Genomic DNA, 13822 nt, shown 5'->3' on the forward strand with positions numbered 1-13822 from the left:
CCCCCTTTTGCAGCCGGGGTGTGAGTTCTCCTGGGTCACCCAGATGAGCTGGGAATGGCAGATCAGGTAGAGTAGAGGGGTGGGCATCACCTCCGGATACAGCATCAGCGAGGCCATTACTGGCTGCTGCATCCGGCTCTGGTACCGCACTTCAGAAAGGATGGGAACCAATTGGAAAGGGTTCAGGAAAGAGCTACAAGGACAATCTGAGGTCCGGAAAACCTGCCTTCCAATGGGGGTCTGAAGAAACTCAATCTAATCCCCAAAAAATTAAGAGGGAACTTACTCATGGTCTACAAGTACCTCAGAGGGGAGGAGATTTCTGAGACAGCCGAGGGCTCTTTAACCTAGCAGGAAAAGGCAGAACGAGATCCGGTGGCTGGAAGCTGAAGCTAGACAAATTCAGACTAGAAATAAGGCCTGATTTCTAACAGTGATGGGAATTAGCCATCAGAACAGCTGACCTCAGGGTGGGGAGGAGTCTCTGTCATTTTAATTCTTTAAATCAGACCCAGATATTGTTCTAAAAGATCCGCGATAGCTCAACCGCATGTCGTGTGCGCACGCTGCCGGGATCGCTGGGCGAGGCTCTAAGCTCTGTGTTGTCAAGGAGGTCAGGCGGGATGATCTGAATGGTCCCTTCTGGCCTTAAACTCTAGAAATACCCAGGGTCTGGAGTCCCAGCCAGGCTCTGACCACTAGACCACGTTTGCAGGGCTGTGGGGAAGGCCTCTCTGCTTCCAGCACTGAGTATTGCATAGCAAAAGCCATCCATCTGCAGTCCTTGTCTGGTCCCCTTCTCCATAATATCTGAGCCCCTCACAATGTAGTGTTCTTACCCTCGCAAGACCCCTGGGAGGGAGGGCAGGGCTATGACCTCGTTGTACAGATGGAGAACAGAGACTAGGGGACATGCCCTGGGTCACACAGGGAGACTGTAGCAGAGCAGAGACTTGAAACCAGGTTTCCCACACTAGCGCCCTACCTAATGCACCACCCTTCCTCTCTGCACCCTCTTCCTGTAACCTTCAAACACTCGTTCCCTGCATCACACCCAACAAGGAACTGTGTCTGTTTCTGTTTCACCCGCTCTGAAATCCCCAGTCAGGCATGCTCGGCCTTTTGTTGCTATGGAGTTTGTTTTGTTTGCTGCCTGCTGCAGACAGAGCCCGGCTGCCTTTTCACGACGCCCGCCCGTTGCTCATCTGCTGCACTCAGCTCTCGCTGCTGACCCACCTGAGCTCACGAGGGGATCGCTCCGGGTGTGTCGGCAGAGTCTCGTGGGGACAGGCACAGGGTCATTCAGGCAACGGGAAGAGAAGTAACACTGGAAAGGCAGGCGGGGGGGGGGGGACTCCAGTGGACTCCTTACAGTAATGAAACCTAGTCACTTTTCAAACATGAGTTAAAAGCCGTTTTGAGACCGGGGTCTCCCTGCCAATTTCTGCGGCTTGACAACCACATTTTCCTGTTTTTCAAAAGTGTTTTTCTCACCCTCACTGCTGTGAGAAAGAACCATGCAGACAAGACGGGAAACTGACAAACCACCTGCCTCTGCAAAGGAAACCGTGAAACTGATTAGACCCAACAGGAGGGCAATGTACAAAGCTAACACACTGGAAAACTGAGAGATTCTGCCCCCACCCCAACCTCTTTCAGTTATAGCGATCTTAGCTGTCACTTGTAACAGCAGTGAGGGGGAAGCCATGGACCATGGCCCCACTGCACACACGGAACAAAATCTCCAGGTACTGCACCTTTTTAAGTGGGTCACATTCCTTTAATCGTAAAAAGCTCAAAAGACGAACAAACCAGCGTAAGCGCTAAATACTATTACAACTTGCAGGGGTACCTCACATACGTCAGGTGAGAAAAGCAAAGAAATAAATCCTTTAAAATATTGGCCCCTACCTACCTTTGTCTTAAATGATGAGCCATCCGAAGAAGTGGGCTGTAGCCCACGAAAGCTTATGCTCTAATAAATGTGTTAGTCTCTAAGGTGCCACAAGTACTCCTGTTCTTTTTGCGGATACAGACTAACACGGCTGCTACTCTGAAACAACCTCTCAGCACATCTTACGGCACCGTTTATTCCAGGCATGTACTGTGATCTCTGGCAGGCTTACTAGGAGCTCAGGAGGCAGAGGGGTTGGAGAAAAGGCCGAATACATTTATTAGTAGCTGTAGAAGCATTCAGCTCACCCCAAGTCTCCTCAGGCTTCTGGAAACATTTAGTTTGCACTGAGCATGCTCAGACACAGATCTCACGCTAGGGCAGGTCTACACTTAAAAGTTTTGCCGGCATGCGGTGCTGGTTGGGGTCCCATCGTTTTTATGATGTAGCTGGGCCGGCAAAAGCCCTCATGTAGATGCAGTTATACTGGCAAAAACCTGCTTTCGTCCGATTTCAAACTGGGATGAGCGGTGCCGACAAAAGTTCCTTTGTGCCGGTATAACTGTGGCTACACTAGCCGGATTTTGAAGGTGTAGTGACAGCGGCAGTGTTTTCAAGTACAGACAAGGCCTGTGAGTACAGTCAGACCCACACCAGTATTATAGGGGCTCCATCACACACTCACTCCCCGGCTAGTCAACCGAGATCTGATTCCCTCCAGTCTTGCACAGTCACTTACGTATGTGCAAAGTGGGTGTCAAACGCTACTGGTTTGATGCACAAGCTTTGCACAGGTTTAAAGGATGGTTTAAGGTTGAGGGCGCTGGGGCACCCTGAGCCTCAGTTTACCTAGCTGTATGGTCATTTTTATCTGCCTCCACCCAGAGTCATGGTGGGAATCAACATTTTATGACTTGCTGGAGCAAGGATTTATTCGTTAGCATGGCCGATGTTTCAAAGATGTTAGTTCCCAAGCCTCAGTATTATGTATTAATAATTTTCCTTATTGTTCTGCTTTGTTTCCTCAGCCTGGGGCTCTTTTATCTCTCCGGTTCCAAGTGCCCCTGGGCTTTCGCTTGTACTGGGAAAAAGAACATTCACAAGAGACACAACGGGAGGAAGAATCTTTGAGCTATTTGGCCCCAATCCGGCAAGCGTTTACATTCACTTTTAACTTTACCCACAGGAGTTAGGCCCAGATCCTCAAAAGGCCTAACTCTCTTCACTCAGCACCTAAATACCACTCAGGCCTTAGTCCCACTGAACTCAACAGAAATACTCGTGTGCACCAAGTTAAGCAAGTGGGTGTTTGCAGGATCACGGCCACAGACAGAAGGACACCCCTTGGGTCAGCAGCCAGTCCGATCCTGCCCCCCTGCATTTCCCAGAATCAGGAATGGAGGGAACTAGAGATGGATAACCCCCCTCGGAGCTCCTCCTGGCCCTACAGCCCAATTACAAGTGCTCCATCCAGTTGGTCCATCCCAAGTGATGGGGTCCCAGCCAGGCCCTCCCACAGGGCCGCTATTGCCACACCCCAAAGCCCCAGCGTAAGTGTTCCCCTGCTCAATTCCACCCTAATCGTTCCTAGTTACGGCCCTTTGCACAGGAACACCAGTGTACACAGAGACGGCAGCGGGGCCCCGGGGGTTAGTTAGCCTCCCCGGGGCAGATTCTCTCCAGGGCTCCTGTTTTTACACACACTCTCAGTCACGGAGTTGTGCGCGTTGCCTGGGCTGGTGTCTCCAGACGGGTTTCCACTGAAGGGGAAACAGACCCACAGAAACACACACAACTGCTTCCCACCATTCACAGGGGGTGGGGGACTTCAGCCAGGTGCCTAGCGGGGCCCTGGGGGCTGGTGGGAGAGAGGCTGGAGAGTTGGGGGGCTGGAGGCTGAAGTTGAGGCATTCCGGTGGGGGGGGGGGGCTGGAAGAGGAGAATGCTGGGGGCTGGGAAGAAAGAAGGGTGCAGGATATGGGGGGTTGAAAAAGGAGGGTGGTGGGGCTGTGGATTAGGAAGGGGGCTGGGGAACCAGAGGAAGACTGCATCCTGGGAGTGCTGGGGACTGAGGGGGGGATATGGGGAGGCTAGATGGGAGAAGGGTTAGGGAGGAGAAGGGGCTGGAGAGGGGAGGCTGGGAAGGAGAAGGGGGCTAGCTCTGGGGCACGGGACGGGGAAATCCCGGAGGGCGGGGAGTTACTTGCCTCTGTTCCGCAGGCGGCCCGAGCCGAGGCGGAGCCACACCCCGGGAGGGCCGGCCCGAGCGAGCGCGGAGCGCAGCCCGGCATGGACACCTGAGACGGGGCCCCGCCGCTCGGCTCCCCGGAGAGCCCCCGCGGGAGGATGGGACCCGCCGCGGGAGGTGAGTGAGGGCTGCCCGGGGGCTCTGTCCCGGGACCGGGGTCCGCCTCCCTCCAGCCCCATCTCCCCCGGCTGCCTGGGAACTGCGCGCCGCCTGGGGCTCCGCGGGCGCGGACTAGCTCGGGCCAGGCTGCCGGGGAGCGGGTGCGCTGGGGCTTGGCTGGCTCTCCCGGGGCAGGGGCCTGCGTTCCCCGCGCTCCATTCGCAGGGGCCACCGGGTCCCTCCAGCAGCCCGGCGCGGAGCCCCCTCTCTCCCGTGCCACCCTGGCCGGGAGTCCGCTCCGCGCCCCCTGCCCAAGCCGAGCACCACCTGCGTCCCAGCACGGCCCCCTTGGGCACTCGGGTGCCCCAGGCAGCGTTTGGGCTGGTGACTCAATGGGGGGCGCTCTTCCTCCGGCGTCAATACCGACTTCAGTGCCCCAGGCCAGCGGGGGGTAGTTTGCTGCTAGGGAGGAGATGGGAAAAAATCGTTCCTGATCGTCAGCAGGGTTTAATTTGTGCCAAGGCCCAGCACCTCTGGGCCTGGCAGTTCATAGCCTGGCACTTCCACGCCTGGCGGTTCCTAGCCTGGCACTTCCACGCCTGGCGGTTCAGAGCCCGGCACCTCCAGGCCTGGCGGTCCAGAGCCCCTGGACTTGCTGCATCAGTTATGAATGTAAAAAAACAAAAAATTGCTTGAGCCCCCGGCACCTCTTTCATTGCAAATGAAGCCCCACTCCCACTTCTGCCGCTGACTCATTTTGTAACTTGGAGCAAGTCTCCAGCAACGTGGGAAGTCTGTTCATTTCCTACGTCACAGGCGGATTTGAAGCTAAATTTGCGAATGTTTGTCAAGTGCCTCGAGACCCTTGGATGGAAGGTGCTGGCGACGTGCAAAGTGCATCCTTGCTGAAAAGGGATGTAGGACTTTCAGGCTGCAAGAATGCAGCTGTCAGAGGCCCAGATTTTCCAAAGGGGCTAGTGATTTGGGGGACCCAACCTGAAACCCCTCAGGGGGCCTATTTCTCAGGAAGCGCTGAGCAGCCCCTGTGAAAAACTGGCCCCTTCCAAAGAAATTGCAAGTTAGGCTGCCCAAATCACAAGTCCAGCAGTTCCCAAAGTGTGCCATCAGCAGATGGGGTGGCGGCGGCCCCTCATGTATGGAGGACGCCATTTTGTGACCTCGCACGCACCATCCATGTGAGACCACAGTGCACGGAGGAGACCATTCTGCTCTACAAAATGGCGCCCTCCATGGTGTCTGGGGTCTCGGGAGGAAATAATGAATTACAACAGGGTCATGCTGGCGACAGGTTTGGGCTGGCCTTACGGCACTGTGGTCAAGAGGCAAGAAATAGGGCAGGCCTGGGCTCCGAGGCCACAGAAAGAAGTTCGAGGCAATGTGCGGGGGTAGCAGCAGAGCCTGGGGGCGATGGGGGAGCCCAGGGAGCCAGCAGGGGCCGGGGGTGACGGGCAGGGGACCCCAAGAGCCAGGGGCACTGGGCAGGGGACCCCAAGAGCCAGGGGCACCGTTTTCCCTAAGGCTGGCTCTGAACCCCTGGCCTAGTCACTGTTGAAAATCTTGCCCAGAGTCTGTGAAATCAGACGCTAACCGGGTGACCGCCTTAATGATTTTCCACGTGTACCCATGCACGAGTCGGGCAAACGCTGCTCTCAGCTACACTGGTGTGAACCCAGGATCCACGTCTTCTCTAGAGCCCCTGTAACAATGGGTGCGCGCCTGGGGGGGAAGGGGATGCAGTGAAAAGTAAGTGCAAGAAGTGCTTTCCCCCGGGATCCGAGAGAGGAGCAGAAGCGCAGCATGCTGTAACCAGCCAAGGGGAACGGGCCGGTTCTGCAGTTGCACAGAGCGAGTGGGAGTTCCAGTTGGTGCTTCAGAGGCAGGAGGGAAGGTACCAGGAGCCGGCTCCACTCCCCCTGCTCTGGCTGGCTGTGCTGGGGAGCGGTGGCACACAGCCCCACACGGGGCCTACAGAGACAGAAGGGACTGAGAACAGAGCAGGAGTTGTGCTGATCACCATGAGCTGGGGTCCAGCTGCACTCAGGCTGGATACCCCGTTGCTGCTGGACTCTCTCCTGCTGTGTCAGCGAGCTGCTTGTAGTTGCTGCCATCCAGGACCCTGCTGGGTGCGTGTGCCACGCATGGGGGGAGAGTTGAATTGGCAGGGGTGTCCCTGGGCTCTAGGAGAGAGGATAGCAGTTCCAGGCTTCTCATGAGCAGGGCTCAGAGAGGAACCCAAACTAGGTGCGGGGCCTCGGTGAAAGCTGCTAACCAGGCTGAGCTGCCGCTTGGCGTCACAGAAGATCGGGTGAGGGCTGCCCAGATGGTCTGACCAGACCCTCAGGAACAAGCACCTTTCTCCCGTCCATTCCCCTGCGGTATCCGGTGCGTTCTAAAGCCTTCCTTCAGGAGGTCTGCTTTGTATCACCAGTGAAACGAGTTTGGAGGCCTGAGCCGAGCAATTCATGGGGGGAAACATCTCCCCCGCCGTGTAGCGCAGTCTCCCTTGAGTGAACTGGGGATGGGGGGATGCGAGTTAAGGCTGAAGTTTGTTGGCAGTAACTGCTTGGAAAGCCACAGCTCCAGCCTCTGCCATTGCCAGGTCCCAGCTGCACAGAGCGCGTGTTTGGGACAGTCACAGAAAACAAATGTTTCGAGGCAGGGCCGGTGCGCAGTTGGCATCCCAGGGGCCAGGCTTAGCTCTGTCGGCTGGGCTGGGTGACCAGTCCACAGTGCTCGGCCCTGGGCCGTTGCCAGGGGACAGGCCTCGCCAAAGCACAACAGTGTCACTATAGCAAACAGAAAGCCAGTGCAATGAAAGGGACATGCCTTGTGGCTGAGAGGGCTTCCAGCGCTGCCGCTGGCTCTCCCCTCCCCTCCCGGGAAAGCGCCTCGCCTTGAAAAGCTGCTAACAGGCTGCCCTGGGCCCCACATTTCCTGGGAGAGCCTCAGTTTTGACAGATTTGTGTCACAACCTGCGAGATCCAGCCCAGAGAGGCAGAGAGCAGCGCTGGGCCATGGGGCCTGGTTCTCTTACGGGGCAGGACAGGGCGGGGAAAACACCAGGAAGGCAGCTCAGGGTCCCCTTTTGGAGCCCATCCCCACGGCTGCTTTCAGTGTGAATTTCCTGTCGGTGAAAGGTGCTCCGCTGGCAGCCCGGGGGTCTCGGGGTATCCGTGGCCAGGTACAGCCAGGGCATCGGCAAGTGGGCTCCCTCCAGCCGTGACAGCGTCAGTCGCTCTCCTTGGCCTTTTGCTGGGGCTACCAGTGATGGGTAGGGGGTGTTATTGCCAATTGGCCTGTGCTGGATTGGAACAAGCCACCTAGTGGTGAAAGACCCCTGGGACCCCCGGCCTAAATGCCATGTCCCCCAGCCTCAGACTGGACAGGAGTTGGAGGTGAAGGTCTCTGCATCCCATCCTGGTCCCCTGAGCCATCCACCCCCCCAGGTGCACACACAAACGCACACACCCCGTGCACACTGCCTCTTAACTAGCTGAGCAACACACGGTCCCTCGTGAGACCCCCTCACAAGAGTCCTTCCCACAGCTGGGACCAGAGCCCCGTTTTCCCACATCGAACGACCGAGCCCTCGTCACCCCGGCTTCCAGAACAGGCCTGCTCAGGGTTTAAGCTGTAAGAGGCTCTTGGTTAAAAACCAGGCCTGGGCCTTTAAGGAGAGCAGGGCGGGGAGGTAAAGCCGACGTCACGGGCAGTGGCCAGGAAGGGCCCAGGGAGTGTCGGGCTGAGCAGGAGTTCCGCTGGGGATGGTGTGGCTGATAAGCAGGGATTGTTCATTGTTCCAGCCCTGCTCAGACCAACTGACGGTAACCGGAACACGGGCCAAAGTGCTGCCGTTTCCTGTCCCGCACAATGGCAGGGAACGGAGCCCGGGGCCCTCTAATGTCTCCAGCATACAGTATTATTCCTATGCATGTTACCGGAGCACCTAGGACTGGGACCCCATGGTGCTAGGCGCTGTACAGATGCAGAGCAAAGGGGTGGCCCCTGCCCCAGAGAGCTTACAATGTAAGCCAAGAGCCATCAGGTGGGGAACAGGTGAACAAAGGAAACACTGGCCCGTGTGACAGGCAGGGCTCCCCGCACACCAGCGAATTAGCTGTCGTCCGTAGGCATCATGGCAATGGAGAGCTGGGAGGGACTTAAAGGGGGAGAATGAGTTTGTTTTGCAGCTGTTTCCAGGGAGCTCCTCCTAAGCACGAGGGGCAGCCTGGGGGAAATCCCCAGGTCCTCATTTGAACGCTAGCTTGTATGGGCAGCACCTCTGCTGAGGGCCTGAAGACACAGGCCGGGGTGTGTATCAGAGACATTCTGCGTGGACCTGCCCTCAAAATTCCCTCCACCTGTTGTGCCTTGGGGCTGCCAGGCCCTCTGAGCCTTGCCATAAGGAGGCGTCATGGACTCATGGCAGAGAGTCAAGGGGGAGGGCATGAGAACTGAGGGAGGGGCAAGGGGAGAAGGGAAGCCCTGGGAGCGGAAGGAGAGAAAGAAGGGGTGAGAGATGACTGCAGGGTGGGGGTGGGGGGGGAGGCAAGTGCGGAACCAGGACCGCCAGGTAGAATCACCGGCCCACCAGCCTAGGGAGTCATGGATTTGGGGGTGACATAGTGGGGTCTCTGGTAACCCCACTGCTGAGGGCCATCCCTGGCGGAGAGAGAGCCGGGAGAGAGGAAACAGCGACCGTGACTTGGGGCTCGGGTTACCTTCAGCACCGCAGCTGTGGCTGGTCTTTGTCTGCAGCCCTCGGACTGACACCCTGACCCCAGCTGTGCTGATGGCTCCGGGGAATGAGCGGATGCACCACAGGCCCCAGTGCCTGGGGCTTTGATTCCCAAGGAGCTCCCTCCTCGCCCTCCAGCGGTTCGGCTCCTGAACCTTTCCTGCATCTCGGGCATTGTAAAGCATTTGGACGCCTCCCTCGGCACGTGCTCCCCCGGAGCCCAGCCTGACAGCCCAGGGAACTGAAGTCCCTGCTTCTCCCCAGGACATGGGTAACGACAGGACGAGCTTTCCACACACACCCTCGACCCTGACCCGAGCGGGGAGTTCAGGCTCCTGGACTCTGGACTAACACCCACCAACCTGTTCTGCCCAAGCTGCTGACCAGTTGCCAGGAGGTACCCAGGCTGGTATCTGGGCAGGATTGGAGCTGGAGGCGGAATCCTGAGTCACCCAAGCCCCCTGAATGCTTCCTCAGTAAACGCCTAACCCTTAAATGGGGAACGAGGCCAGGGCACGGGCCTCCCTCGCCCCACAGCCGTCGCAATGCACCAGAGGACCCACTAGGTGTTGCCGATTACTCCAGACAAGGGGAACCAAGCAGCGCCCATCTAACTCCAAGCCCTGCATACAGCCGCCTCCTGGGTGGATCGAACCCCCTCTCCGGCAGAGACCGGTGGGGCTGACTTTTTCTTACCCTGCAGCCACGCCTGCATAGCTTGTCCTGCCAGTAAATTTCCACTGAATTGATTCGTCCTGCATAAAGCCTGGCATGTAGATTTCAACACCCCCTACCCCGCTGCACTGCCGTGGCCCATCAGTACAAAGGTCTGCCCACTGAGTTGGCAGTTTGTCCGTAGCAGGGCATTCTGGGATAGCTATACACGGTCCTAACAGGCCGTGGGGTGGAAGAGAAGGTAGGGTCAGACCTGTTTGCAGTGTTGTCGGTCCCAGGATATTGGAGATTCAAGAGGGATGAGGTCATATCTTTTAAGGGACCAGCTGCCTGGTAAGAGAGAGAAGCTTTCGAGCTTACCCAGAGCTCTTCTCCGGGTCACTGGGGTCCGACCTATCAGACTGGAGTCCTGGGTGGACTTTTGTTAGACGCGCTTTGTTAATTTCTCTGGTCCTGTTGTTGCACACGCAGACAGTGTGACGTCACCTCCGGAGGAAAGCTCACCTGTTCCAGATCCCTGCCCCTTCGCCCTCGCTCCTGCGTGCTGGGGTGCAGGGAGCCCCAATCCAGGATACTCTTGGGGTGCAGACCCCTCTGTGCAGTTCCCCATATTGTGCCCCGGGCTCTGTGCAGCAGGATCACACCGATTCCACTGTAGTGAAGGCCCTCTGCACCAAAGGAAGGGGAGCAGGATTTCCCCCCTGTAGGCTGCGTGGGGAAGTAACCTGGCTGGCTGTCCTTCAGAGAAGTGGCTGTGCTGTATGGAAGTATCCTAGAGAGATGCCTCCAACCACCTGAAAGAAAGGCCATAGGTGTGGGAAGGAGGTTATGCGGCATAAGAGGAACAGGCAGATAGCTGGGGCTCTGGAGAGGATAGTGGAGGGCATCAGGTCTGAAATTCCTGGACTCCTTGAAACCAAAGGTTTCTCTCCCAGCAGGAACTAACTCAGCCTGGCATCTTTCTGCAATTTACTGTGTGTGTGGATGAGCCCTTTGAGTCCATGGTCCTGTCGGTGCAGCATAGACGCCGCCGACGCCCCTGGTCCTAGGAATCTGGATCACTCGTTGGCCAAGTATTGCAGGGTCGTGGGTATCCAGTCAATCTCTGTGCCCTAGGGCGGGTGATTCCCACACGCCGCCTTGGTGGTTTGCTCAACACACGCCCCTTTTCAGTACGAGAGCTGACATTTGCCCAGCCGTTGCCTGGGGAACTGCTCTCCTCTGGAGCAGGTGTAATCAGGGTGCTCCTGAGCGCCGAGCCGATTACCTGGTGCAGGTAACTCTTCGCAGAGCAGCAGGATCTGCCAGCTCAGAGGCAGGGCTCCTGCCCGTGTTTGTTTGCGCCAGGGCTGGGTTGCTTCAGACACTGTATTAGAAGCTTGACATCAGCTGCCTGCCAGAATCAGCCCGGGTCTCGTGCTCAGTCAGAGGGAAGTCCTCGATGGCCGCAGCGTGCGGGGGGCAGGCGGGTTCATTCTCGGGAAGGGGCTAGAGCGAGTGGGTGAATTTAGTTAGTGGCTGAAAAAGGAAAGTCCCTCCCCTCACCTCTTCCCCCCTGTCATGCCAGATGCAACTGGGAGATGTTAGTGGGTCACAGATATTTAGGGCTCAAAAGAAGGACGGGGGGGGTCACCCCAACCCTTTCCTCTCCCCTGCTGCAGGATGTTTTAATGTGAGATGCTAAAGGTGGCACAATCCCTCAAATTACCTATAAGTAGCGATAGTGGCTAAACATGCATTGCCAGTAGGGGGGCGGTGTGCTGCTGCTGGGGGGTGCCATCTTTCCCACGACACATACAACGGCGGCTCTGAACATTCATTGTTGTTAAAGATCCCATGGCAGGTTTCAGAAGAGCAGCAGGGCTGGCCTTTGCTAAGTTCTCATCTGGGTACCTGCAGGCTGTTTCCCTGTATTTCAGTTAGGGTAGGATTCTTTTTCACCTCCTAGCTTAAGTCGCTTTGCAGAATGACTGTACGCTGTGGGGTTCCACCCCAGAGACAGCTACTTTTCAGGGCTGGGTAAAGTGACCCTTGTACAGATAAAGTTTAGAAAGTTTTTGAAGAGAGAAACTATTCTCCAATAGTTAAATTGACCCATTAAATGCAGGGGTGGCCAACCTGAGCCTGAGAAGGAGCCAGAAATTACCAACGTACATTGCCAAAGAGCCACAGTTATATGTCAGCAGCTCCCCAGCAGCTTCTCCCAGCACCTCCCATGCACCGGCAGCCGCGCCGATCAGTGCCTCCCCCTTCCTCCTCGCACCTCCCCATCAGCTGTTCCGTGGCGTGCAGGAGGCTTTGGGGGGAGGAGGAGCGAGGGCACAGCAGACTCGGGAAGGGGTGGAGTGGGGCCAGGGCCTGTGGCAGGGCCAGGGATTGAGCAGTGAGCAACCCCCACACCTCCCACACACTGGAAAGTTGGCACCTGTAGCTCCAGCCCCAGCCCCGGAGTCGGTGCATATACAAGGAGCCGCGTGTTAACTTCTGAAGAGCCGCGTGTGGCTCCGGAGCCACAGGTTGGCCACCCCGGCATTAAACGGATCGAACTGCAGCTTACTCAGCGATTGGTGTTTGCTGTACAAGAAATGTTGTGAGTTAGTTACAAACCTTTTTTTACTCAGAAGAAATCACTAATCTATTTTCCCCTCCTCTTTGCTTTAGGTCGCGAGCTGTGGGCATTCATCCTCTGGGCTGGGCTGTTGCTCGCCACGCAACTTGCTCTAGGAACTGTGGAGGAAGCCTGCAACTGCAGTACCGCCGTGGCCTTCTCGGATTTTCAGGCAGCTCCAGCCCTCCAGACATGCTGTTTGAACTTCACCGGGGCTGAAATTGGCTCCCTAGACTGGAGCCTCTTCGGTGGAGTAACAGGCCTGAGAGAGCTATACCTCTCGCACTGCGGCGTGGTGGACATTATCAATGCGCCCGGTGCGCCCGGCAGGCTGGAGATCTTGCACTTGGATCACAATCAGTTGGAAAAGCTTCCAGAAAGTTTCCTAGAAGACGCCCCGCGATTGAGGGTCCTTCGTTTGGACAGCAACAAGCTTCGCAAGCTGCCCAAATCCTTCCTGAGAGCTTCCACCCAAATCCAAGAGATTCACCTTGGCTTCAATGACTTGGCCTCCCTTCCCGCCAGTGTCTTTAAGCCCTCTCTCACCAGGCTCGGCCTCGCCAACAATAGCTGGGATTGCACCTGCACCTTGCTTGGTGACCTGGAGAAGTATCCCCCAGAGCCACCCAGTGGGGACATGCAGGGCCCTGTCGTGGTGTGCAGCACCCCAGAGCGTTACCGCAGCATGGACATCCGAGACATCCGTAAGCAGGAGCTCTGCCGGGCACACAGCTTGACCGCCCTGTTCATCTGCTTGCCCCTGGTGGTCGTTTTAGCCCTGGTCGCCTGGTGCTTTTGCAGGCAGAAGAGAAAGACGGGCTACGCCCTCAGCCGCAGGCCGGAGTGCCACCTGGCCACAGTGGAGAGGAACGGTGCCAAGGGGTTGGCAGAGCCTCACCGCTACATCCAGTGTGAGCTGCCCACTGCCCCCGCCGAGAGCGAGAAGAACACGCTGCTGAGGAACCAGGTCCTGCTGAAGCCCTCCACCGCCCTGCTGGGGAGCAACAGGGACCTCTACGAAGAGGTGGAAATCAAGCTGGGGGCCTTGGACGATTCCTTTGTGCTGGTCAACGAAGGGAGCCTCAGCCTGGAGACGGGCCCCGCGGGGGCACCGGCGGCAGAGGAGCTGGCGGGCAGCGACCCGGAAGCGGAGACAGTGAGCGTGACGGACGTGCTGAAGGACTCGGTGGACCGAGAGAAGCTCTACATGGGCCAGGCGGTGGATTATTACAACCTGGTGCCTGCCATTGAGTTGGAGGACTCCGACCAGCAGGAGTACGAGACCATTGACCTGCACTGAGGCTTGGCCCGTGAGGGGTGTCCCGGGAACCTGGGGCCGTACCCTGCCCTTGCTGACACCCAGCGCGCTCCCGGGGGTGGGAGAGGGTGGGAGCTAGCACGGGATGCGGCTGGAGGGCAGTGAATTGAGCTTGTCACTCAAACGACCGTTGTCATGTCGATCCATTGGACTGGAGCGAGAGCGTATAAATGTCTGGAAATGACTTCGGCTGGCTCATTGCAGAGCGGGACGTGCTGCCT

The 13822-nt window shown here is 57.3% G+C and overlaps 1 protein-coding gene across 2 annotated transcripts; it reads left to right on the plus strand.

Moving 5' to 3' along the window:
• Window positions 1–4146: 4146 nt before the first annotated feature.
• On the plus strand, window positions 4147–13785 carry LOC128842419 (SLIT and NTRK-like protein 6). 2 transcript variants are annotated; one of them, XM_054038419.1, is made up of 2 exons: window positions 4147–4259; window positions 12337–13785. In XM_054038419.1, exons 1-2 carry the CDS (start codon window positions 4241–4243, stop codon window positions 13581–13583), a joined length of 1266 nt encoding a protein of 421 aa, XP_053894394.1. In that variant the 5' UTR covers window positions 4147–4240; the 3' UTR covers window positions 13584–13785. The 2 variants fall into 2 exon arrangements, with proteins under 2 accessions (XP_053894394.1, XP_053894393.1); XM_054038418.1 differs by lacking the exon at window positions 4147–4259 and adding an exon at window positions 9866–10008.
• Window positions 13786–13822: the final 37 nt, after the last annotated feature.

Source organism: Malaclemys terrapin, chromosome 8, assembly GCF_027887155.1.
Source record: "Malaclemys terrapin pileata isolate rMalTer1 chromosome 8, rMalTer1.hap1, whole genome shotgun sequence".
Lineage (NCBI taxonomy): Eukaryota > Metazoa > Chordata > Testudines > Emydidae > Malaclemys > Malaclemys terrapin.